The sequence below is a fragment of the Schistosoma haematobium genome, chromosome 4 (genome assembly GCF_000699445.3).
Source record: "Schistosoma haematobium chromosome 4, whole genome shotgun sequence".
Lineage (NCBI taxonomy): Eukaryota > Metazoa > Platyhelminthes > Trematoda > Strigeidida > Schistosomatidae > Schistosoma > Schistosoma haematobium.
In genome coordinates, this window is record NC_067199.1 from 9,588,768 (window position 1) to 9,616,085 (window position 27,318).

The 27,318-nt window shown below is 32.0% G+C and overlaps 1 protein-coding gene across 1 annotated transcript in view; it reads left to right on the plus strand.

Annotated features, from left to right (window-relative positions):
- Positions 1 to 27,318, plus strand: part of CLASP1 (CLIP-associating protein 1) — a 95,303-nt gene that overhangs the window by 54,518 nt on the left and 13,467 nt on the right. Inside the window, exons 15-24 of the mRNA XM_051215596.1 lie at positions 1,168 to 1,271; positions 3,619 to 3,682; positions 3,980 to 4,143; positions 6,407 to 6,632; positions 8,877 to 9,067; positions 13,338 to 13,809; positions 15,022 to 15,061; positions 17,028 to 17,081; positions 17,765 to 17,825; positions 26,757 to 26,883. Coding sequence (XP_051066126.1) covers positions 1,168 to 1,271; positions 3,619 to 3,682; positions 3,980 to 4,143; positions 6,407 to 6,632; positions 8,877 to 9,067; positions 13,338 to 13,809; positions 15,022 to 15,061; positions 17,028 to 17,081; positions 17,765 to 17,825; positions 26,757 to 26,883 — 1,503 coding nt within the window. The remainder of the gene's footprint in view (positions 1 to 1,167; positions 1,272 to 3,618; positions 3,683 to 3,979; positions 4,144 to 6,406; positions 6,633 to 8,876; positions 9,068 to 13,337; positions 13,810 to 15,021; positions 15,062 to 17,027; positions 17,082 to 17,764; positions 17,826 to 26,756; positions 26,884 to 27,318) is intronic.

Here is a 27,318-nt window from a genome sequence, read left to right on the forward strand (position 1 = left end):
CTTATATTTCTCTCTCTCTTCGGTTACTTTATGAATTTATTTTTTTTCTGATCTATAATCTTTACCATAACTTGTATTTAAATGAATATTGATATTTATTCGGAGGAAATTTAACATTTATAAGTCTTTTAATTCTAATTAGAATGTGTTGACTCCGTTTAGCGTTACACTTGTAAATCTAGTGTCTTAACGAATAAAGCTTACTGACTTCAGCCAACCACTAACCACAGATGTGGAACCTTCTTTTATTTACTTTTGTTTTCTGCATCTAACTAAGTACCATTAGACATCCTGCAATGTAGCTCAAAGGTGAATCTCACATATTCGCACCTAAATCATGCATTCCGTTGTTAAACCGGTCCCAGTCATCGTGTACACAGTAGTCCTAAGTGTTGTTCAAGATGTGTAGTCAGTTACTAATTCGCGTTTATCTATACGGTGGTAAGCTACTTTCTGAGGTACATGAAATGGAAACTGGAAGTGTTGCAGAAGAGTGAAAGAGACAAATGCTTGAATCCTGTCACACACGGCCTTTTGACGAGTAGTTCTTGATGTGTTAGCTACATGTTTTAAAAACCTTATCACCGGAAACGGAAATCCTTGTCGTATAGCGAGATGTCCTATTTTTAGTCACGACCGTTTACCCCTTCCTTCCATTTTGAGAAGTCAACATAAGTATAGATATTGGTTGTTTAACGAAAAAATCTTGGTGTTGTAAACTCCTTGTACAGTTAACAGCTCGACTTGGCCCTTGAACATTATACTGCTGCTTTCAGCATTACCGTTCTTCAACCGATCTACCTGATATAGTATAACCTGAAGAAATATGTATCCCAAAAATTATTCATACTTCTTAATGCAATTGCATTTGCTTTGTTGTAAGTACATGACTTTCAACTGTGTAATTATGAATATTTGTTTACAAATGTTCAGTTCATATGATTATAAATAATAGAATGATGTAAATAGTTGTGTAGATCAAATCACTGTTTTTTCTCTCACTATGAAAAAGTAAACTTGCCTCGATATAACCGACACTTAACTATATATATATATATATATATATATATATATATATATATATATATATATATATATATATATATATAATTCTCGTAAGCTTATTATGACTGGTATGACTAGCATAATTCTTCTAATATTTAATAGAATTTAAAAGAAATCATTTCTCAACTTCAAGCTGTTCAATGGTCTGACAGAAAAGACGGCTTAACAAATTTACAGAATTATATGCGTTCCGGTTATCCGTTAAAGTGAGCTTAACAATATTATTTAATTCTTTTGTAATACCTCTTGCTTCGTTGATTAAAATAAAAATTAAACTACACTCCAATATATTAAATCACTTCCTTATCTGATTGCTAAATTGATAATATTTAGTCAATATCAGAATTCCTCTACTTTCAACCGCTGCTCAGTACCTAATGATTAGTTTGTTAGGCTTTTACACTTTTTAATAAGGATCTTATGATTCATCAATGGATATTAGGTAAGTTTCTTCCATTATTACAAGGTTTGTCATAAGTGATAACATACATCTTGGCACATATTTACTTCAATTCAAGTGGCCACACTAACAGCACAACGAGATGAGATTATCATGAAAAATGTCAGAGTAGTAAAAACACCAATAGTATTATCAGTGATAGTAGGAGAAGAAAAAATTATTTCGCGGAATAAAAACATTTTAAATTCCAAGAGTCAATTGTTCCGCATGGGCAACTGGCGGCCTGCTTGAATGTTTGGACTACCTTTTCCTGCCATCTAGATATTTCGACAAGTTATATGTTTTTTGTTTGTTTTAACACATCATTATGTCTATTAATCTCATAACCTATTCAGACGCCTTTATAAAAAGTTTACGACGTTTCACTGTAATAGTTACAAAATATACAATCAAAGACATCGTGGTGGCTGGTAACATACATTAAAACGAATGAACATTATTTAGATGTCGATTCCTGAACTGCTAACATCTGATTGTCGACCACAATATTTATTGTCAGGATCGATCAAAAAATAAGGAAAAGAAACTTGTTGAAATGCTTTGTGTTGAGAATTTTATATCCTACCAAAAATATAATATTGATGAATAAAACCATCAGTAATGTAAAATAAAGTGTAAATGCATGAGGTTAATTGCGATTGATTTTGAACAATGGCACGCAACGTCTCCAACTGCTGGTTCCAATAATCACATTTCATTACATCCATATGTAAATCTTGTAAAATCTGGATATCACTCTCAAAGAACTCTATTTATCAGTTTTGTTTAGTCTTTAAAAAAAGAATCAACGAACAATATTTTATAGTAATATTTGAAGCACACTGAAGTTGTCATATAATAATCAATGGAGAATTCGACTAGAAAGTATGCGAATTTGCTGTTTTTTTTTCGAGTAGATATTCGTCTTCAATCTCAATTCGACTCACTAATGTCTAAAAGTTGGAATTGTCGACAAATGTAGACACTCCAGTACTTCGTACAAACATTTTTTGAACCCCTATGACTCTGTGATGAATGTTAGTGACATTCAATTTTGACATACTGAAGGATGTGTTCATTTTATGTTATAAATATCACTAGGTGAAACTTGCTTCTGTGAGTTTATTTCCACTGTCCTGACAACAAACTAATATTTTATACGAACTTAATAGGGATTTTTATATATAAGTAATATATTTGTAATATCCCAATGAGTAGAAGAATTAGATTTTCTGACGTTTCGTGACTTAGTGTAAGCCACTTCTTCAGAGACTAAATAACCAAGTCAAAATTAATCCAAGTTTAAATAGTACAACGGAACAACAAGAATATTACAAATATATTACTTATTCATAACAATCTACCCAATGGTCAGTTTATTCGAAAATATCATGTCAAACCTTGGTAATGATACATACTTAATAGGAATTTGTTTACTTAGCTTTGTGATTCTGTGGTGACTAACTAGTTATGATGTTCAACATTGAACTACTTAGCCTTAAATTCCAGTCGCAATCCACCTTGTTCAGTTTGAGTTGTCAGATACCTTCTATCAATAGCTGTAACACATTTAGACTGTATATATATCCTGCATGTTGGTAACTGAGTTTATCATATAAAAGTAATCTTCCTTGATACTTGTATATTTACAAGTGTGTGGCGTATGCTGCTTATGTTGATAGATATAAGTAGTATACAACACTAATCTGTAGTGGAATGCCTGGCAGCAGAAGAATGAATTGAAGAGAACAGGAAAGTAGACAGTGCAATCGTAATAACAACAAAATTGAAAGAATCATGAAGCATGTAAAGGTCAACTGAAGGTTGATGTGCAAATAATGTATTTAATGTATGGTTCTCATATTTCAAGAAAGTACTTTGTAATTTTGCATTGAACAATAAAATGTTTTTCCCCCACCTGAGTTCTCGTTCACTACATATATAAACCACTTCCCAATTTCAATTGTTCCAATGAAAGTTTATAATAAATATCCAGTTGTATTATTAAAACACCACGAGTCAGATTTTAGTAAATAATTGATTTGTCAAATAATTTTTAAAAATTCTATGGCACATTTAACCCGATTTTTTTCCTTGAAAAATTTCCCTTATAGTCCTGAAGATATTCACTGCTTAACTGAAATATTTTCTAAAATGTTTGCGGATTCTCAAAGTAAAGTAAGTCATTTTCTCCCCTATTTTTTCTTTTAGTTTTCATTGATTTTAAAATTATATTACGTATTCGCTTTTTGTGCATGTAACCCAGCGGCTTATTTGTTAAAGCACTTAATCTTCAGTCACTTGATCGTAGGTTCAAGCTGCACTCCATCTGTCTTAGTCTTAGTATTTCGATACACAAGAATGCGTAGGTTGTGTACATAAATTTCAACATGGTAAATGCGTGACATGGTTTTTGTTATTATTAATATCAATGTACTTCTCTATTCTGTTTTTCCTATTTCGTCTCCTTCAAAGGTTGTTAGTTTATTTATGGATACATTACAATTCTTTATTAAAGAATATAATCCATTACTTCGTGATTGGCTTTACACTCTACTAATACGTTTGTTGTATCGTCAAAGTCACGAGGCTTTGAGCAGTCATCAGAAAGCAATACAAGAAACACTTTTTGTTCTCAGGTTAGTGACATTTCATGTATATGAGTTTGCTAGTATTCGTCCCTTACATGTATCACCTAGTGTATTATGAACGGTTGAATAACAGTTTCATCCTAAGTTGAACTGTATTCACTCAGTCGTTAGTTTTGTTTTTGTTGAAAGCATTGCTGCAAAAAATTCAATATATCAATTGAGAGGAAGAATGCGGAAGGTAATCATTTATTTATTTCATTTGGACGCATAAACACTGGTGGACGGGACCATCGAAATACATATGCTTCATACAATAAAAATGAGGTTGTAAAAAGCACATGCCTTACCTACAGACACTAATTGCCAACTGATTAAGTGCGAATTGTATGGTCTGAGTGTCATTATATGGTAAGACGATATCACTCGCATACTCATTCATATATATGATTTGTTGTTAAGCAAAGACATTTTGATGAAGAGCAGTTTTTATTTCGACTTTGCCATTAAATAAGGTTGTGTACAGTTGTATTATTTCGATATGTGGAAGTTCTGGAAAATAAAATGTATAACATTTTTCGTTAATAAGGTTTATAGCCGGTTTATCAATTAGTCAACCGTAATCATTGTATAGCTTGCCGAAAAATGTGATTTATCCCCACGTTTATGTACTACAATAACAAAACGTTGAGGTGGAATTACCACGATAAATAACAAAAGTAATCGAATTAATGTTGTAACAATGATAATAAAAAAGACTAAACATTGAGATTGTGGTTTAAAAAGTTAGGTTGGTAGGGTATATGTTAACTAAGACTGAAAACCTTGATCTTAAGTGAGATAACAAAAAATAATGAATATAACAACGGCCTCATTGTGACCTATTCTGATCCTTGCTGTCTTCCAACCTATGCTGGCATCTGCTGGGATCACCGGGTAAGTAATAGTGAGGTTAGACGCAGGGTATTAGGGAATGACGGCAAATCAGTTGATGATGTTGTGAATCTCCATCGAATGAGATGGTTGGGCCACATGTTGCGCATGCCTGAACACCGATTACCACGACGCACAATACTAACTAGTGTTGGGGATGGTTGGAAGAAGGTTATGGGCGGCCAAACCAAAACATAGCATCAGTGCTTGAAGTCACTAACTTCTAGTCTGAGCCATGTTGGTAGATGCAGACTACTTGGTTGGGGTCTGCATGACTATCGTAAGTAGTGGTTGGAGACTCTTGGTGACATAGCTCAGAATCGATCACAATGGCGTAGGTGTATACACTTTTTGTCTTCCCTTAAACTATGAGATTAAAATCACTTCATATCTTTTTTTCTACGAACTAATTATTTCTTCCAGAACTATGTCCTTATATCCAATCTTTATTTTATATATTACCACTACTGAGTTAACCACTTCTATGAATCCCGTGTTGATCTTGTGCTAATGTGGTATGGCAACTTTGACCAATGCACGTATGTGCCTGGTCCTACGTTGTAGCTGATTGACTGACTGACTGATTACATCGGCCCCAACCAGGTAACCTATACTTCTCAACACGAATCATAGCAGCAGTTAATAACTTTATGAAGTAATACCATGTATAACTATTCTTTCGAAAATTCTAAGTGTTGAATATGAGTAATGTGTAATAGTAGAAGGTCAAGTAGTATCTGTAAAATAAAAAATGTGTTTATGGTCCTATATAATGTAAACTGCACCAAACTCATCATCATGCTAAACAAAATCAAATAACGACTATTTATTTTGAAATGAGGTTCAGTGTGGCATGAAAATATGATAAATTTAAATCAGAACACATGTTAACGGAGTGATAATATACTTACCCATGAATTCATAGCGCATCCATTTTCAATGCTCCAGATGTCTGTAGTATCAAGCATTTTCAGGCGATTTTTAGTCCATTTAGTAGACGAGTACTGGCATGTAGAGCTGAGGATTTTTTCTCAGATTCTAAATTTCACTTGTTTTGCTTTTTTCGTTCTACAATTTGTAATGCGCTGCAGTGTCATGTTCATAAACGACACATGTAGGTCGATTTAGCTAATTGAAATGAAATCTGTGAAATTACCCTCTTATATCGACTATGAGCACACTAAATGAACGTAAAGATGCTAGATATCACATTTTTATTGAAAACGAATAGCTCTCTTCACACTAGGTGGATAGTGTTTTGTTTTTGCGAAATTAATTAAAGCGTCATTTTCATTGAACGTTTAATGAATAATGCTCTGTTGACTATACTGTCTATTTCTATACTTCCAATTTTTGTTTTCGAAACATCCTTTATTCATAGATCTCACTTTCCTTTGAATTCGCAATTCAGTAGTTGCTGTCATTTTATTATGGATAATGCACATACACCAAATTTTCGTGTTAAAACTTGTCTATTAGAATATATGAAAGATCTAATTTTAATGATGAGTCCAGATTTGATTGCTAATCCATCAAATGAAGTTATTAATGCAATTGGAAAAATTATCAGTTGGTCTGCTGAACCAAAATCAGCCGATGTTCGACGAGTTAGTACTGTGGATTTGTTACTTTATAATGTTTTTGTATATATTGTGATTTTACATCATCGTGTATTATTCTAACCTTAGTTTTGTTTTCTTATAATTTATCCAATAAACTTCCGAATTTGACTTTTAAGACAATTTAGTTCTGATCAATGTCTTTGTAGCTTTAAACCTCACTATTTTGAGTCACACCTATCTTTATTTGGTTACTAGTTGATATAGTCTCTAATTTTATAAATTTATAAATCCATCAAAAGTACGTGTATCGAGTCCACGAAAACCTAATTCCACGAATTTTAAAGGTTGTGCTATCACCGTGTTAGATCTTCCCTCCTATTTAACTAACTTAGCTACTTACAATTTTATTCCTAACATGCAGAATGTTCGTGTCGTGTCAAACAGGGCTGAAGACAATATATGGAACAACAAAACAGCTCTTAATCCTGACTTCTGAGGACTTCCGAGCACATTTGAAACAATACAAACAGAACTGTATTAGCACAAATGGGATATATGTTGTAAAGAGTATTCCATAATTTTAGTTCATTATTTTATTGGGACATAGTATTACAGTTATTCAAATTTGTATTAATATGCTTATCATAGCAACTTAAGCCAACGTACTTCTGTATCAGGTTCTATGTTGATGATGTCCTTCATCCTTTTGTCATCCATTATTTAACAATATTTCAAACTATATTGACGCGAATTTTCAGCTATATACAACTAATTAATTGATCATATTGTAATTATTCATTGACTAAAATTTATTTAGTATTTGTTATTGTGTATGTTCATTCACGCACATTTCCAATAACCAATAATTCAACCTGAAAGTGTATGTGTATGTTAGTATCAATGAATTTGGCGATACAATCATTAAAATTATATACTACACATACTGGTTGCATATCTTTATGTTAGTTTATTGCTAAAATAAAAAGTCATTTGACACTTCAACGTTTTGATAAGTTTGCTTTCGTATGTGTTCATTGATCAGTTAACCTACCTTCTTTCATGTATGAAAACTAAAGACTGAAGATATTAATTAAACATGAATTTTTGAGTACGAAATTAGGGTTCGTCTAATATTGAAGTCATCATTGGGTTTAACTTCTCACAATCTGGTTATTCACTTCCTTAAAGAATGTATCTTTCGATCCTGTGGAAATCAAGATTTGTATTGAGGAACTGTTTGACATCGGCCATTCACAGTATTTTTGACATCCCTTATTTTTAGTGCATTTAAAAAAGGTTGATATCACGTTTCATATGTTTAAAACCCTAATCTTACGGGCAGATATATTTATCAGATCTGAGTTATTTTTTTGCTATCTATGTAGAGAAGTTTGCTATTATTAAAAAAAATCACACCACCCCTGTATCAAGTAACATATCGCTGTTTAACCATTTAATCAACTATTTATTATCTATTATTTGAACACAGATATTGGTACAAGGAGGCACCAAACACATATGCGCCACATAAATCATTCGGTTTGTGTGACGGCTGGGATACTGCCCGGGTGCCCAAACCGAAACAGGTGGTTTTCTTAGAGGGCCACACCCGGAGCCTTCGACCTAAAGGTCTGATCCGCAAGGCAGTGGAGCGACGTCAGGAGATGCAGTCCCACGGTAGCTCGTGACCAACACTAGGTTCATGCACCATTTGTTCCTTCAGGATACTGGAGCCCATGTGCACCATTGGTTTGGAATGAAGGTTTTCCAACTCATCTAGGTGGAATCTCCATGTCCACCAACCCGGTTTAAGTGGTGGACATTCGCTTTTCGTCCTCTCAATTTCGTGAACAACACCCACAACGTGAGGAAGCAATGAGTAGGACTTCCCTGGCAGAGGTTATATACGCGTGGCCATGTGAGAGCATTGCGAGAGAGAGCGGACTCTTCCCACTGGGTCGTACTAAGACATTTGGGGTCAAAGTTATTCTAGCTAATATAAGTCAACAACGTTTATTCAGAGCCCATTTGTCATGAAAATAACACGTTTCGTAATAAAACTATCGAAAGAAGGTGTAATGCCCAATATCAAATTTCCATCATCATTTTACTTCTAGTTTTTCTTAGTTCTTCAATAATCTCTTTACTTTTATGCCTGAGTCACTTTCGAACTGATATACATCTGATCTGTTTTTTTGTCCCTTGAAGGTACATGAGTTTATTTTACTCTAGTCATCCTCCATCTCGTATTAATGATTTCCTATCATTTTTCTACTTTGTATTCTTTAGATGGCTTCCCGTGTTGTTATCAAATTGTTCGATTTGAATTCCACAAGTTTCTCTAACTTATTACAATCACTGCCTCGTGGAGTACAAGATCGTGCACATGAAGTATTAAAAACCTATCAAAAGACTGCTACAGGTGGTGGTCTAATCAATTTAACCGACACTAATCACAATTCTCCTTCATGGAAATCATCGTAAGCTAAATTGTTATCATTTTTATTATCATTCATTCCATCTTTAAACTGAAATTCTCTCTCTTTGTAATTTAATTCATTTATAGGTAAAACGCTATTTATTAATAGATGTTATGTTGTTTTCATCTTTATATAAGCTTAATAATTTGTTTATAAATCTTAGGACAAAATATATTTTTGGGAATCTAAGTTATTCGTTAATTAGTTATTTATTTATTCATGAAGGCTTTCATTTTGTTTATTGAGTCTGTTGTTCATAAATCCTTCAAATACCTTCCTTTTGCCTGTATATATACCGTGCATATATATCACTATAAGGTATAATTTAGCAAAATCCGCTACTTCATGCATGTTTATTATTCCCCCTTGTGCGTGTGTGTGTATTTATTTACGTAAGCGTTGTTAGCATACATTATTACATTACATTTGTATTCGTTCATACATCTCATATATTTATGTATTTTGTGTTTTATCTCTCTTATTGCTTTTATTGTCTTCATTCTCATTCTACTTCTTTTACTCCTACTACTATCACTACTAATACGGCTGTTTCAGTTCAGGATCATTGAGGAAATATTCTCTGCCTGTAACATCAACAGGTCGAAGTCCTATGACTAGGTTTGTATCATTGTTTTTTCTTTGTTTTGTTTTCATCATTATGTCATTTGTTTGTCGTTTGGTCCGTTAATGTTTATTTATGCACTTAATTACCTACTTTATTCATGTCATGTCATTTCATGTTTCTCTGTATTCGTTCGTGTGTATGTTTACTTTGTATACTATTCATACATTTTATTGCTTTTAAATAAGTAGTATAACGTTACATGTTTTACTATTGAGATCTTGTGATTGCTTACTTTATTTCATCGTTGATGTATGCATGTTTACGTGTCTTATAATTTTGATTAACTATTCACCACCGCACTACTCCTTACATTTTAGATTTACAAAGTGCTAAAATTTTGGCACATGTCTTTTATACCATCATTTTTATGATTATTTACCTTTCAACTAGCTTGCTTAATATAATCATAATGGTTGGCCATTTTTCTTTTTAAATACGTCTATAAGTTGTAATTCACTCTTGTCAGATCAATATCCTTCTCAATCAGACGTATGTCTTGTAGGCTCTTTTTAACGTTTTCGCAATCGCTGTTTAAACAAGACTGGTTACTGTGGACATTGTTTGCTTCAGGATCAAAATGTCCAATCTTGACTGCTAATAATCTCAAGTACACACCATTATTAATTGAAGCATAGTGGTTTATTTGTTAAAACACTTAGCTTTTAACAAGTTGGTCATAGATTAAAATCATGGTAGCCGAATAGTATATGACTAGCCTCTCACTTGTGACTCAAAATTGAGTGCATATACCTGTACTTAACAAATGAGCTATGTGAATTTTTTAGTGATAGATTCTATTGCTATTTTCATTAAGATGTTTCTCATTTCCATTTTTGTAATGACAAAATCAATATGTGTAACCTGAAGTCGTACGTCTACTAGTTCATTTACTACAGCAAACAAATATACCCATTATTAACTTTATGCCTATCATCTTTGTTAAACAAAACTTCTATTTAGTTATCAGTATAGGGGTTGTGGAGATTGTTAAGTTTTTGGTTGAGATCATGAATTAATTGATGTTAGACCACCGTTGGAAACCTGGAAGCACTGGACGGCCGTTTCGTCCTAGTATGGGACTCCTCAGCGGGATCGTGGATGCGCACTGCTGAGGAGTCCCATACTAGGACGAAACGGCTGTCCAGTGCTTCCAGGTTTCCAACGGTGGTCTAACATCAATTAATTCTATTTAGTTGTTTTCATAAGTTAAATCTACGTTGCTTTCTTTTATCGTCCAATGTTTAATTCCACTGATCAGGGAGATAACCGTTTGAAAGATTCTAGATAGTGCTAGACCAAGATTTCAATAACTAATAAATAGTACCTTGTCAAAAGATGAAAACTTTCTGATTCTCAGAGTTGTAAACTATTCGTACATCACTTACATTCAGAAGATCTCCAGTCCCTTCACTAAGCCACTTTATTATTAATACCTGTTTCTCATACTGTAATTTAAAATAGAATAAATCAAAATCAATACCTACCAGATACTATGCTGTTATTGTTTTCATAACTGACTGAAATCTGAGCTTGTCGTTAGCTTACTAATCCATTCTAACTAGTTTATGGTTTACAAATGAACCTTCTTATGTAATACTAACACACTATCGTAACCAGTGGTTGGAGAATCTGAGTGACATGACTCAGATCGATCACAATTGCGTAGGTATATATACTATTTGTTTTCCCTTAAACCGTGAGATTTAAATTACTTTATTCCTTTCTTTCTACAAACTAATTCTTTCTCCCTGTATCATATCCTTATATGCAGTCGTTGTTTTATATATTAGTACCATTGAATTATCTGCTTCTATGAATTTGGTGTTCATCTTGTTGTGCTAATGAGGTATGGCAACTTGGCCCGTTGCTTATATACACCTGGTCCTACGTTGTACATGTCTAATTGATTAACTTAAAAAAAAAAAAAAAACCCCTAATTTCTTACACAAAATCACTTTCATCTCAGTTTCATTACGCTTGTGTTTTTTCCTTTCGGAATATTTTGCTGGCTAATTATTTCTTCTTCTTCTTCATAATAATAATAATAATAATAATAGTCATTATTATTATTATTATTATTTATTATTATTATTACATATATCAAGTCAATTTTGTCTATTTTACATACACACTTACTATTTAATTTCTTGTTTGTGTGTATGTTTCACACAGAATGATTAATAAACAACAGTTACTGTATGCACTAAAAAATCATTTGTCCGTTTAGTGAATTGTTTAACTTGTGTTCTTGTTAGAGAATGTGTATTTTTGATAATGAATTTATTCTTAGAATGATACATCTCATGCATGTTACTATTATAGCCAGCTTGATACAACTGCTTAATTATCTGAATTGATTGAATAGACTCATAGGACTTATCACGGAATTCTTATTGAGTGGATAAAACAATCAATTGAGAGAAGAAATATATCAGGGGATAACTTATAAAATTGAATGAATATTACAAAAATATTCAAGGATATTTCAACATATTAAATTACGTGTAATCTTCATACATGTAAATATATATTTATTTATATTTCTTATGTGTTGTACGTCTATTCTGTCTGGTGTAATGTGGTACACATGAAGATAGTGTTAAGTTGGATAGATTATAGTCGGAAATTAATACATATTGTTATTTTTTGTTGACAATTCATATCCTTCTTGCTATGTTAATGTATTCTGCCAAACAAAACATAGTATTCCCATGATCGACGTCATTCGGGTATTTTGTACAGTGTAGTAACTATAAGTTACTGTTTTTATGTGCGTTATCTGAGTCTAATATTGGTATGCAAGCTTTCTTACACACCAACCCAACTGGCTACATAAGTAAGAAATTTTTTGACTAATTGGATAGACGTGTATGTGTATCCAGTCGTTTATGTGTCTGTTATCTTAACAATTATCCCTCTAATGGTACATGCTTACTCCCTTAAGAATAAACAATTTCACATAAACTATTCATTTGACCTGTTACTGATTGATTCAATCTATCAGTTATAGGCTTATTTTTGGTTTATTTTAATAACTAACCTTCAGTTATATCAACATTTTTTTCTCACAATCACCATCCTTTTTTATGTGGTGTTAGGTTTTTGACACTAAGATCCACCAAGACTGTTTACTAAACTAGTATTAGCTTGTAAGTGGCTAACTTACTTAGCTAATACACCACGTCGACAATTTGATTGATTTCAGTTTTTTTTTAATAAAATGAACAGTTTTCAAGTGCATCCACCTATGTTAAATGATTTTAATCAAAATAGTGTTATCTATTTGCTGACATCATTTCCTCTTAATAGTTGCATTAGTGTTAATAATGCTACCATAAAACATATTACTGAAAAAAGTATTTTGATTATATGACTAATTTTAACCTTCATTTATACACATACATACATGTGTTTCTATTTACACTAACAAATATACGTTAATTTGTTTATGTTCATTAATTCAAATGTGTACTAATTACCTTTCCTTTTTTCACCAAAATAAAATCTAAGCATGTTTTAATTGATCTGCTTTCAGCGATTGTGTGCTCACTTTTAATCTATTCTAGATTTTACCACTATGCATAAATCCATACGTATACTTTGCCTATAGAATTGTCTTTCAAGTTTTATGATATCTTTTTATAGATCTGCTGATCAAGATCATATGATTTTTTCACCACCAAGTAGTGGACGATATGGGTCAATCTCTGGACCATATTATTCTTCACAACGTTCTCATAACTCTACTGGCAGTGACAGTGGTCGAGTAAGCCCTGAAAGTATGAATCGTATTATTCGTGAAACAACCGATGGCCTTCAATCACTTTCAGTTGGTGCGAGTGGGGGTGGTATTCCAACGTCAGCGATAACAAGTCCAACACGCAGAGTATCTGCTGATCCCAGCTTTACAACTAACGATTATACATATGCTACAAATGGTAATACAGGTGTATTACGTACTGTTCAACCAAATAATTTCCTTAATTCACAACCAACATCATTACAGCCACCTAATATTATTCCATCTAATGTAAATCAATGTTATGCTTCCTCACAAGGTACTACTGCTTCTAATGATCCAACACTGCAGTCCACATATGGGTTACGTACAAATAAAGTAAGTAATTACTTATAAAACTGTATTATTACATCCAGCGTCTGATTTTCAGTGATCCATGTCTCTTATGAATAAATGTATAGCTTATTGAAACGACAAGTTGCACTGTTTATTCAATTGACTGCCTTTGATTCACATTGTAATTACCATAATTTACCCTGTCAAATATAAAATTGTGAATCATTTATTGACGCACTTGTCTTTTCTCATTTAGCAGCAATAACTGATAAATACTACACTGATTTAAGCTTTAATGGTTGAACAGCATCATCAACACTGCTACACGGATCTATGTACCTTATCATACAGCATTTATTCTCATTTGCGTTATAACTTATTCAGACAAAATGTGCTCAATTGGTGTTGTGAGTAATTACCACAGATCGAAAGTCTTGACCACTCATCAGTGTGTATCGATTTAGTTTTGGTACGACCAAACGGAAGTGTTCTGATAATACATGAATCAGTGGCAACCCAGTGGCACATTTATTTATTTTATTTTATTGAGTCTCAGGTTATCAATTAACTATATCTGATCTGTTACTGTTAAACATTAAATCTTTTTCTAAAATTCTCTCATTATCCAAGTACTTGGATATGAGCATACCATTATGATGATACGTGGTTACTTGAAATGAAGTAGGTGTGGTGGAGCTTGACGTGAGACTTAGTAACAACTAAAGTCAAATGGCCTAACCACTAAGCCACCGTTGTTAGATAATCATAATTATAAAAAGTAACGCTGTTTTGTGTAGATTTCTGAACACCTTAAAACTCCAATAAAGTTGAGTTATGAGTTAATTGATACTAATTCATCCAAAAACAAGAAGAATTGATTAATAAAATCATTTCAACTACGCTGCGCAACAAATCTAGTCTTACCGACCAATTATCTAATATTTTGACTTTTAATTAAGTTACTACATATCATATTTCTCCATTAAGTCATTCATAAGTCTTATGTTGTTCATTCCTTCTTTTCTTCTCTATTCATCTCTTTATAATATTGATGTAGATACTCTAAATATACAGATAATTTTAATGTATGCTCCGCTTCGTAATTTTCTGTACTTGACTAGATAACAAATTGATTTTTTGCTGGGTTGTGTTCACTTATCACTCATACTCTTATCAACACTAAACTCAATGAATTTAAATCAAAATCGCCTTTCATTTATTATGTACAATGTTTGTTTTTTGATCATTTTTCAGGCTCTTTTAAATACACTCATCAATTATGATCCTGGTGATGGTAAGTTAAGTCAATTTGCTTTATTCCTCTCTTTCCTTTCACTTGTTCATCTATGTATATACTTAATATTATTTTTCTGTGTTGTTAATTTAAGAGGAAATAGGTTTCTAATTTATTAAAATAAACTTTGACTATGTCAAAGACTAGAAAGAAAACATCAGTCATGTTAATTATTCTATACGAAAGTTAATGATAAAATCAATGTGTCATCTTACATGTGTAGCCCAGTATCTGACTCCGGTTTGATCGTACGAAGGTACTATAAACATAAATGTTTCATTTAACTCTGTATATTACTTAGGCTAACCCCGCTTGTGTGATGGTGGTAATATAAAGACGAATACGGATTGCGTTGGAGAATTTTTACTTCAAATACTCGTTTATTCAGACGGACAATCAGAATCAGGACAGCGAAGACGAGGGAGCCAACTCGATTTGATCAACCGTAACTCAATTTTTATAGTCAGACAAAAATAAGCTACAGACATGTGATGAATAGGCTAGGCAATGCACACATATAAAAACAGTCAGGGTTAATAAGCGGATAATAATGGTCAAAATGTGACTAAAGAGGAATGGATAAATTGTTTTTTTCAGAAAGTTAGAATAATCCTTGTGAGCCTAACATAGCACCAGACACTACACATATATACTGTGTGCTCTCCGATTCAATATTGCTTCCTCTTTAAGTATAATCTGATACACATTGAATTAAAGCCACAATTCCTTAATAAATATAATTTTATCACTCAACTGCTGTGGGAATTTCTTTTATTTCCTCTAATTTTTTTTATAATTTCAACGCATATTGGCATCTATTTTCTATATCCTGTTTTATAATTGCTTCTTGCCTAAAACCACCGTTACAATAATTAATATATTTTCACAATTCTCATTTCTCTTAACAAATAATCAAAAAAGTTGTATACCTTACTATCATATTTTTATTTAACTAAATATATATCTGTTTTGGAAGCTTACATTTAAATTACTTAACTTGTTTAATGTTTAGTTCGTTCAGACTACAACTCTATTGATCGATTTTTGTGTCCACATAGAACACTACACTTTATCTCAACTAATTCCAACTTGAACTAGTCGGTTAGTTACAATCTAATACTTCTATACATTGATCCTAGCTGCCACTTTCGGGCAGTATCCCAGCCCTTACACAGATCGAATGATTTGTGTGGCGCATATGTATTTGATGCCTCCTCGTACTAATGTTTATGTGTTTAAATAAATAAACAAGAGAAAAACAACTATATAAATATCACATTAGTAGTGTATTGGATGTTACTCACGAGGTTGTTTGTAAGTAATCTATTGCGTAATGTGACCTCGAAGTGGAGAGTTTCAGTAAAGCGAAACTACTGCGTAGACAGAACACTTGGAGACTAACCGAAAAAAGTTCAAATTGCAGAACACATCGAAAGATACGATGGTTGAAGGCTATATATATGTACTATATAAACGCTTTATAACTTAAAATAAGTATAGTTTCCTTCTGCCTATTGTCTTGTTTTACAGTAATGGTAGTATCGATGGTAATAAAAATATTTTGTTATCATGAATATGACTCGAGAAGAAAAATTTACCTTGAGGAATAAAAAGTGTAAAATCATTTTCAATTTCAGTATATAGGCCGTGGAGGGAGACAAAAACTAAATGTATCTACTTCATTACAACCCATTCTGAGTTGTCTCGTATAATTTCATATCAATCATGTGAATTCTAACCAGTTAAGGCAGTTTCAACTTACCAATACGGATAGCTGAAACTAACAATATGCAAATGCCAGTTTGCTGTGTTGAAAGTATATATATATATATGTATAACTTTTTTCATTTTGTGTACTTACCGATATACTTAATTTAATTTGTTGTCATATTTTTCCATAATGAATGAAATTATTTTTCATTCACTATTATCATTATCATCATAATACATATTTTACAATGAATAGGACCAAAATTAAAAAAACCTGTAATTGGTTATCAGACGTTAAAAAAAATACGCGGTAAGCTTTTGTTCTGTTCACTGGAAAAGGAAAATAAGAGCAAAACAAAACATTTTCATTATATTTATTTGTTTATCACTAGTATAAGTGAAAGCACTTATATATTGTTACATGTGTGTTAGCTAGCTCTGTAATGAGTGTATTGATATTTGTGTTTGTTGTTATTGTTGTTGTTGTTGTTAAAACTGTAAGAATGGATTGTTCAATGTATGCTATCGTGTTTGTTTATTTACTTAGTTTTTAAACTCTCCTATCTTGCACATTTTTTCTCTCTACGGCTACTTAGAATTAATTATCTCTGTAAATATTATTGCTTTCCACCATAATAATAATTATTTATTAACAATTTTATGGTGATTTCTTTGTATGGTTTATGCAATCATGCTGTGTATTTGTTATTATTATTTATTTATGCATAAATTATAGCACATACTTTTTTCTTCATTAGATTTTCTCTCCTTTAATTGTTTGTTTATGTTTGTCCGGTATTCACGGATCCTACAATTTGATGATGTTAATTATGTGATAATCACACAATAAAATCATTTCTGTGTTGAAGCATGTATTATCTGTTATATAAGCATGTGGCTTATCAGTGTTTATGTCAATGTCCAATTCTTTTATAAGCATACAGTTTGCATATTAATTTGTAGTTTCCTATCTTTTTCTTTGATGTTGTTTAGAAATGCCCCCAGAAGATATCATGTCTGAAATACTCCAGGAATTATCGAATCACAATGAACGGTAAGATAGATTAAGATTTTCTTGTAGATTTTTCCTCTCCTTTTCAGTCCACAAATATGTTTTTTTTAATATGTTGTTTGTGATTTTGATTTGTGTATTAGTGTTGTTTTTCTCGAAACTTATCATGAACACATCCATTCTGTTTAAGATGCACTATACTGTGACGATAATGCAACCAATTTTGATAGCTATGTATTGACTATCTTCAACTGGCCCAATATCAAATTGAGTACTTCTCAATACAATTGCAATTTAACTAACCATATTTTAACTGTTTTTCGCTTTTTATTTGATCAGTTTTCTGTCTTGATTTGTTGATAGACATTATGGTAAGGAAATTTATCCTTTACTCATGCCCTGGATAATTTTGTTTGGGATAATATTTTTTCTTTCCATTTTCAAAATTATCTTTCTTCTCTTTTTCTTGACTGTCCTCTTATATTGATTGTGCCTGTCCATGTGTTCATCGAGCGTGAAACTGACTTACCTGTGTTCGCCCATCTAGTGAATTTCCCTCAGTTCTGAGTTGTTGTTATCTATTAACATTTACTTGTTTCATTGGTTTGCCTAGTTTTTTTTTTAAAGATTTCATATTCTGCTAACAGATATTAGTCGAGTATTAGGCAATACGTTTTATTTTCAAAAATGTACCCGATAATTGTTTGTTTCAACTGACAGTGTACAACCACGGAGTAAGCTTTGATACATATCAATTTAATAATTGCGTTGTCACAATCTTTATCCTTCCTAATGCACTGAGCAAGCTGTGGACCAACTCCATTTCGCCTTTTTACCAGTAGGTAGTACTGTAGTGTCAGTTATTATGCCAAGCCCATATACCTTATTCGAGCTTCCGGACATCCCATTTTATTCATTCTACTCGAGCTATATTTTGACCTTGTCAATTATTTGCTTATCAGTCTTGACTGTTTTTATATGAGCGTATATATGTGTGCCCTTCTTATTCCATTAATCACATGTCTGTAGCTTTATTTTGTCTGACTATAAATATTGAGTAACGCTTGACTAAAATGGAGTTGGCTTCGCAGCCATCCTCCCTACGTGTCATTGTGCTCTGCTCTGTTTCATATACAAAATATATGTATTCTCAAGTCAATTCTCGTTATTCGACTTATTTAATTCCGTTATTGGATAACGCGATTTAAGTCGACGACGATACACGAGAATCAGCGATAACAAACATTCGTACGCTCTAAAATGGAGTCGAGAACCACGGGCCCCTAAAGTACAGTGGAGTATGTAGGTGATAGAATTCAGAAAGAAAATATCCATAATGACTAATTGTTCCTAAGAAAGATCGTAAAGTAAAAATATCCGTTGTTCTGGGCAACTTCCATATTCTCTGAATCTGGTCGTTGTCTATCTCTATCTATTATGAAACCGAGTTATTGTACCTGGTGCATATAAGACCATATTGGCCTATGCGTGATAGCCTGATCAGGTCTTCTTTGTATATCCATTATGTTTTCTTCCGTGATTATAATGTCATACATATGAGCTACTGTTCCTGGAATACCCTGTAACATGGCATCCACAAATTGACTCTAAAGGGCTTCCATGATTCTTATTTGAGACTGAAACACTGCATGTAGACTTCTAATTGTTCGAAAGAAACTTCCACAGTAGATTTTTTAATCGCTATTGATGAGTGTTCTAACTGAACGCTTGAATTGGTTTCCTAATCTCTTCTAATATCCCCAGGCTAAATCTACACGACAACTTGAACACGAGAGAAAAGCCACGAAGTCTGAAAACATTGCTTTACTCTTAGGTTAGTTAATGTAGACAAAAATGAGGGTGTCTATACTATTTCACATGACCTTGTGAGGATAGTGTCACTCACTAACTCCTAGATTCACAATGTCTTTGGACCTATTAAACAAATCCGTATCTGGTATACAAGTTAACGATTGGTTAACGTCTTCAACTATTTCCCATATTTATTTTTTACCGTTTTTATTTTTTTTTTAAATCTTTAAATCTCATCATTTGTATATTTTCGCATTCAAAAAGTGATTTACCTATTCGGGTTTCCCTTCTTTTAGTACATGAGTATACCAAAACTAGTTAATTGGTTACTTAAAGAATTTATCATTTATATAATTTTCTCAGTTTATATTTATCTTCTTCAAGTGTTTGAATACAGCCATTTAGATTATTCTTTTTGTCTTATGAATCAGTGTTAATTAGCAAGCTACAACTATTGTGTAATAATAGTCGATTGTAAACAACAGATCACATGATATTTCTCCCTTTTTCTAATTAGTGTTCAACGTCTTTTATGGGATAGTTTACTTATTCTCACTTTCTCTCTTTTCCACATAAATGACATCGTTAATTGTCTTCTTTGTCGTTTTATCCTAAATTGGTTATTGTTTACATTAAGTACAAAAAGTGACAAATTGATTTCCTTTCCCTTTAATTGAGAAAAAATCAGAACGTTATCTTTATGTTTGTCAATTAATTTGCTCTGAATAGTTTTTCTCTCTTCTGATTACCTAATTGATTTCTCGTTACGCCCCCTTTTCTTCGTCGTCTTTGATTTTCTAAAAAAAAAAAAAACAGTATTGATTTCATATATTTGCATACTTGTTTTTTTTCAATAATTATGTTTGATATTCAGTAGAGAAAAAGTTCTATGTAGTGCTTCCCAATCTATACTCCATTCAATATGTATTAACAGAGACTATTCATTTTATTTTGTGATTAGTAAAACAAATTTATTGCTTCTAACTTATTTCTCTGACTAGTAGTATTTGTGTGACGGAAAAGTTGTTTTTTCCTGACTTTAGGCGTATCCCCAAAACATTTAGTAATTTCACTTGCAACCATCATACAATCTTACATTCCATGCTGGAATTTATATCTCTGTCAAGGAAGGTTCCACTTTAGGAAACCTAAACAATCTCATACTACAAGGTTTCTTCGATTCAATTATAAATACGTGTTCAGCAAATCAGAACAAATTCCATATGAACTTTTTCCCCATCTCAATAGTTTTTCTTTTTTTTATAAAAAAAATCATGTAATTGAGAAACTTATTCTCTTTAGTGCCAATTTCTCTCGTAAGCTTAAATTTCGTAAATGGAATACCATTTTTTTTGACAATAATGTGTTGTAACGGGTGGATTGCAGGTTAGATGAGCAGCGTTTTATTAATCGATTCAGTGACACGTAAACACGAAATGAACAACCTAGAGTCCCGATTGGCCCTGCTCCGCTGTCTAGCCCAGCCAGTTGAGTCCAGAACGCAAGTCTTAGCCTCTGAGATATGAATCGTTATATTTCAAACATACTCTGTTTATATACCAACCAAACAGATCACATCGTACCATAAAAATAGAAAGCAATATCTGTACAATATTTAACGAGTGAAATAAATAATGGCCAATAGGGAATGTTCATTTAAAGTCCAAGGACATCATTAGACTTAACATGATAATGATTGGTATATTCCTCTGCATCCCTAACAAATATCATATGCTTCAAACTATAGGTTTATTGTTCAATTGTATAATCTGGAAAAATTGAAGAGAAAAAAAAACGTTAGACAAAACTTTTTTTCGTAGAATTTTCTATTTATAACAAACATACACATGATTTTCCAATTTCTATCATTTAATTAGTGAACATTTCTAATAATACTTCTCATCACTAATCGGATCGTAAACCACTATTAATAATGATCATAAAAATAGACACTTTTGCATACTTGTGTATTATATACATATATACATGGTAAAGAGGTGATTTATCATAGCCTAATTTGCTTCAACCAATTTACTATGATCAGTAAAGTATACTACGATTGTTTTTTTAAATTTTTATTTGCATGTGTATACATTGTTGAGTAGGCGGTTACTGTTAATTTCATTATTTCATCATAAATTATTTCGATTCAATACATACTTGTCCACATGCACTCATAGGTTTGCATAACTTTTTCCCGTTAATTTTTCCTATAAAGTAAATGATAAACAATAGATTATCATCATTATTGTGTGTTTCTGTGAATGTTTTGTAACATTTATTCAATGAATTAATGAAATCAATTCCCATCTAGAGATAATGTCACGTGAGTGCTGGTGTCACCATTCTCTTTAGTTTCTCACGCTCCCGCCTCCTTTTATTTTTTATTTTTTTGATGTTTATGAACACTTTTTGTTTCATTACTATCAATATTTGTTTTTAATTTGACTAGAAAATGTATTGAATATTGGGGTTGTTTAATTTTGTTTATTTTCGTTTTTTTTTAAAGTAAATTATTCATAACACTCTCACTTTTAAAAAGGACTGCTAACAAAATTATATGTCACACAGTTTCTTCACAATCCTTAATATCGATTTGTGGCAATCATTTCGCTGAGGTTTGATGTAAAATAAAATTTTACTTGACTTTAACGGCTAGGTTAAAATGTCTAAATGCAACATAGTTCTCAGAAGATTACCAGAAAATCCTAGTCCATTTTGTCCGAAATGTACTTCTCTAAGAGTTAGTGGCAGTGGCAGAATAACTCAGTCCGTTACCGATAGAAGCTGTGTACTCGAGATTAGGTTCTTGAAACATACTTGTTAGCATTATAACCAAGATGTCGTTGGCTAGTTGAGTTACTCTATATTGTAGTGGGTTAACTGTCATTCATTTCGATATCTTGACACCTAGATTTACCCGTTTTTATAATGTAAGTATATATGTTTCAGTTGCTGAATGGTTGATCGATGTAACCTACTGTCTAAACATTTCATTCTTGTTTATAGTTTTAGTGCTTTCTATGTCTATACAATCATCATTGCTTACTACTTCAACAAATTTTCAACAACCGTTTTTATAAAGTTTTCTCAATATTCCCATAGTGTAGACTTTGCATTTTTCTTTTCATATTAACGGAAATTGTCTGTGTTTTGCTTTTGAACAAAATGACAAAGTTTCATTTGTTATGCACTTTTCAATTTTTCTGATACGTATTGACTAATTAGTTCGCAAACTTTATAATATTTTTACTGTTAATATTTAAGTTTTATTCTCGTTATTGTTACTATCAATCTTCCTTTTGTACGGTTTCGAAGTAAGGTACTTAGTAAGTAATGCATACAATCATTGAGTGTTCGGATTCAAAACTTATTTTCAACTAGTAACATTAATCACTATACATGAAATTATTAGACTCGATCACGTTATACTTAAGATACACGATTCAACACAAATACCAGAAGTCTACACACAATGAAACTCAGAGTAGAAATCAACAGTAGAAAGGAATTCACAGTCGTAAATACTGTCTCATAGATTTAGCAAACCCTGTGTACCTGTTTATTTTGCTGATTGGCCATTCACATCAATCTGGTGAAGATCAATGTGTTAAATCTGTATTTTAGTTACCAACCTACTCTTCTGATGGAATACATAAATTAATGAAATTAGAAAGAATCATTCATCTGGGATCTATGTGCCAAGAGAAAAATAGTCATAAATAATTAATAATAAAATAAAAATAACTTTGGAAATAGATATTGATGACATTAAATAGACTCTAAATCAATACTGTTATTCCTCTTTAAAACAGACACTATTTAAAGTAGTCAATATTAACTTGTTCTTTTTTTCTCAAATACAACTAATTATTTCGTGAACTGTACAAATGTCAATTGAAAAATCAACAAAGAGCCCGGCATAGATATGCGTTGATCTGAATTGCCATACCTGATTAACACGACGAGATAAAAGTAGCAAAAGTGATCGAAGTAACGTAGTAATAGTGATAAAAAGAAAGACTAAATCCCGGGAATATGATTTTAAAAGATAGGTTGGGAAAGTGTATATCAAAAAATACTGGAATTCAAGATCGGGAAAAAAAAAGAAGTGGATGCCTTTATTATGAACTATTCCGAGCTATTTCACTCGAAGCTTCCAATCACCGATCGTGGTCCTTCGCCAACAATTTCCATCCACCTACCTGCATGACTTAAACCTACAGTCAAGTGACTTCATGGACTGATGGCACATTTTGCTTTGGTGCTACGCCTTTTAACTTTCTTCCAACTTACTCCAACAGTAGATATATGTCGTCGAGTTAAGCGATAGTTAGGCATATGTAACAGTACAAATACTTTGACAGTCGATAATGATTGATCCTGAATTTTCCTATATGAGAAGCCCATATTTTCATACACAACTAAAACCAACCAGTCATTTAATTCATGTATTGATGCTGCATACTCGGTTCTGCACAAGTCTTTCTTGTTTTTGATTTCCCATCATGTTTGCTGAAGTAGTAATAATTCTTTGTTATTCCGTATATTATTCGAAGAGCTTTCCTTGACTATCAAATTATTTTCCATACTTTGATGAGGTTATGTAAGCGAGGAAAATATCTTCCAACGTTTGCTTTTTCTTGAATCTTGTCCCCTTTCTCTGTTATTTTTTAAACTACTTTATAATTCGTGTATTTTTTTACATTCACACCCTCCTGGTATATGGATCAGTTTATTCATTCCCGTAGTTTGTTTAGGATATCAAACACGAGTCCTGAATAGTCCTTTTCAAACCACACTAGTTATATGAGCATTCGGTTAGTTAGAATGTCGTTCCATATGCAATGTAGAAATGGGTACATATGTGCATTATGTGAAGTTACCATACCATATGCACATATCAAAATAAAATCTTCAAGACGATCTCAGAGTAGTAGAACTATTATTATTTTAAATTATAGTAAAAAGAATTAGACATATAAGAAATAATTGTAGAAGAACGAAAATTACTTCATGTATTTTATTTCAGCAATTAATTTAAACTCATGATCTAGAGGAAGATAAAAAGTAATTGCATTTCGCCATTATGATCAATATCATCCAACGTTTAAATCTGTTAATTGTGTGGACCACAACCAAGTAGTCTGCACCTAACAACCTGGTTCAGAACAACAGTCAGCAACTTCATGGTTTGATACTACATTTTCCTTTGGCCTCTCCTAGCTTTCTTTTAACTTCACCAGTTATCATTACCTGTCGAGGTAGGAAGTGGTTGGAGTATATGTAATATGTGTTCCAACCAAGATCTACAAACAACTTGGTAATTTCCTTGATACCCTGCATTCAATCTCATTATTCTTATTGCTTCAAATCTGAAGTCGACAGACTTATTAAGATCCATGATAGCACTGACCAACTAGTAAAAAATAAAACTTATTTACAAATAGTTCCAGTCTAATAACTCAAACGATTCCTCTATGGAGTAGTGGCTACATCACTCGCTCTAATTCAATGTAGGTAGTAATATTAGCTCTCAAACCCAAATAAACATATGACTCGAAGCCGAATATATATATATATATATATATATATGCCCGGCAATAAGTTTATTCGTTTCAAACGTGTTCTGCAATAAAAAAAATTGTATGACAGTATGAATAAAGCTCATCAAATAGCCAGTGGAAAACTATACTTTTGTCCATTTCATCATGTACACTATACGCAAACAAAGTTTTTAACTGGATTTTTAAAAATTGTTTACATATACTGTTGTTGTTGCTCCCAATATAACAAATAAGCATCAAATCGAATATCAGTGCTAAAAATATCTCCATTTGAACAATATATTATTGTTATTTGTAGCATTGTGAATATGCAGATGGCAATCAGGGTATCCTAAACATATATTGAAGTGATATTATGTATGTCAAAGTATACTTCTAAACCTCAAACTCTAATAACTAAACTTGCTAATAGAAATTAATAACTAAACAATACAGTTCACTTCTGGAACTACTATGAAAGACATACATGTTAACATGATTGAAATAAATACATACGAAGAACAATCAATAACACATGTCAAGTCATTCATATTAACAGCTTACATATTCAGCGGAAGTCTTTTTCACATTATTTCCATTTTTGTATTTTATTAAAAGTTAAAGTTATAAGAAATAAATATTCCTTCGGTTTGGGCACACGGGTAGTATTTCAGCCCTCACACAAATGGGATGATAAAGTGTGGCACATATGTATTTGGGGCTTCCTTGTACCACTGTTTATGTGTTTAATTAAATAAAATTCACTTAGCTGTTGTTTTCAGTACATTCATAGATTAGTAGAAGTAATGGTAGTTGATTAAGATTTTTTCAATCTTTGCATTTTTAAATGGCGTCGATTCGAAAAACTAATGTATAAACACTCAAATGTCTTTCAAACGATCTTGTTGATTTCTAAACAATTGGATCATGTAATTGGCTTATAATATCATCCATTATGTATGTAGAAGCATTCATTTGTCTAATTTGAGGAGAGAAAAGCTAAATAATTTCTTAAAATATTTCCCAGAACTTAAGTAATCCAACAACCCACTATTTTAACCCTTAATATATGCTCGTCATTAAATAATGTCACCGATGAACTAACGTCTCATTTAGCATAAAACCCATTCCTTTATAAATGAGTTTCGAACAGCGTTTAAACTGCCGACTCAGTACTCTTTAGTGTTTAATACCACTTGACATGATAAAGGTTTGTGAAGAAAATCACCCCTAAATTATATATACACATCTCTCTACTAAAGTATAATTACTCTGTCCCATAATTCGTACTTAGAATAGTTTAATGAGTCCATTTCTGAAACTGACAAATTATGGAAATACACTCCACAACTTAATCAATCGCTATGATATAGATCAGATACTGCCAAACTATCACAAATGAATATAGGTTGAAGCCTATTTGACAATTTTGTGTACGTCCTGCTAAACTTTTCACTAACAACAGCTTTTTTGTGTTTGTATTTTGTTCAACTGTCTTTTTTCAACGGTGTTCTCTACTTTTTAGTTTGCTTTCGAAGTTTTTTCTACACTGGTTCTTCATTGCAAATTTTTTTTCTTATTTTCATTCTATCTCTCTGTCTCACATTAATTCAAGCTATGAACAAAGAAAGACATGTATGTTAAAACTTATCAAATTATTACGTGATGGTGTTATCAGTAATTGGGATGAATATTTCAAGCCAACTTTGTTAATTCTCCTAGAGACATTAGGTGATGATGGAGTGAGTTAAATTTTCACCTTGTAGATAAATTTTTCTTTACAGTTTGTTTGAATATGGTATATTTTTCGGTGATGATATATTTCACATGTGTTAAATACTATTTGGTGTGATTTTATATAAATAAATCATCTTAATATTACTTGTGGGTGATCAAAATTACTGCAAAACACAAAAACCATTTATGAGCTCTTTTTCTAGTCAACAGAGTATATATTTTCAAAGCTCATTTCATTCTATCACTTCAACTTGTAGTTATTTGTGCACATCCATCAACCCAAACACTACATAAACGTTTGATGGTGCAAACCGAATTCAATTATTAATTTACTCTGAAGAAGAGACTTAAGTCGTCAAACGTCGGAATTTCTAATGCTTATTCATTGGGATTATTATAAACTTATTATTATCAACTTTTCTGATATATTTTCACACTAA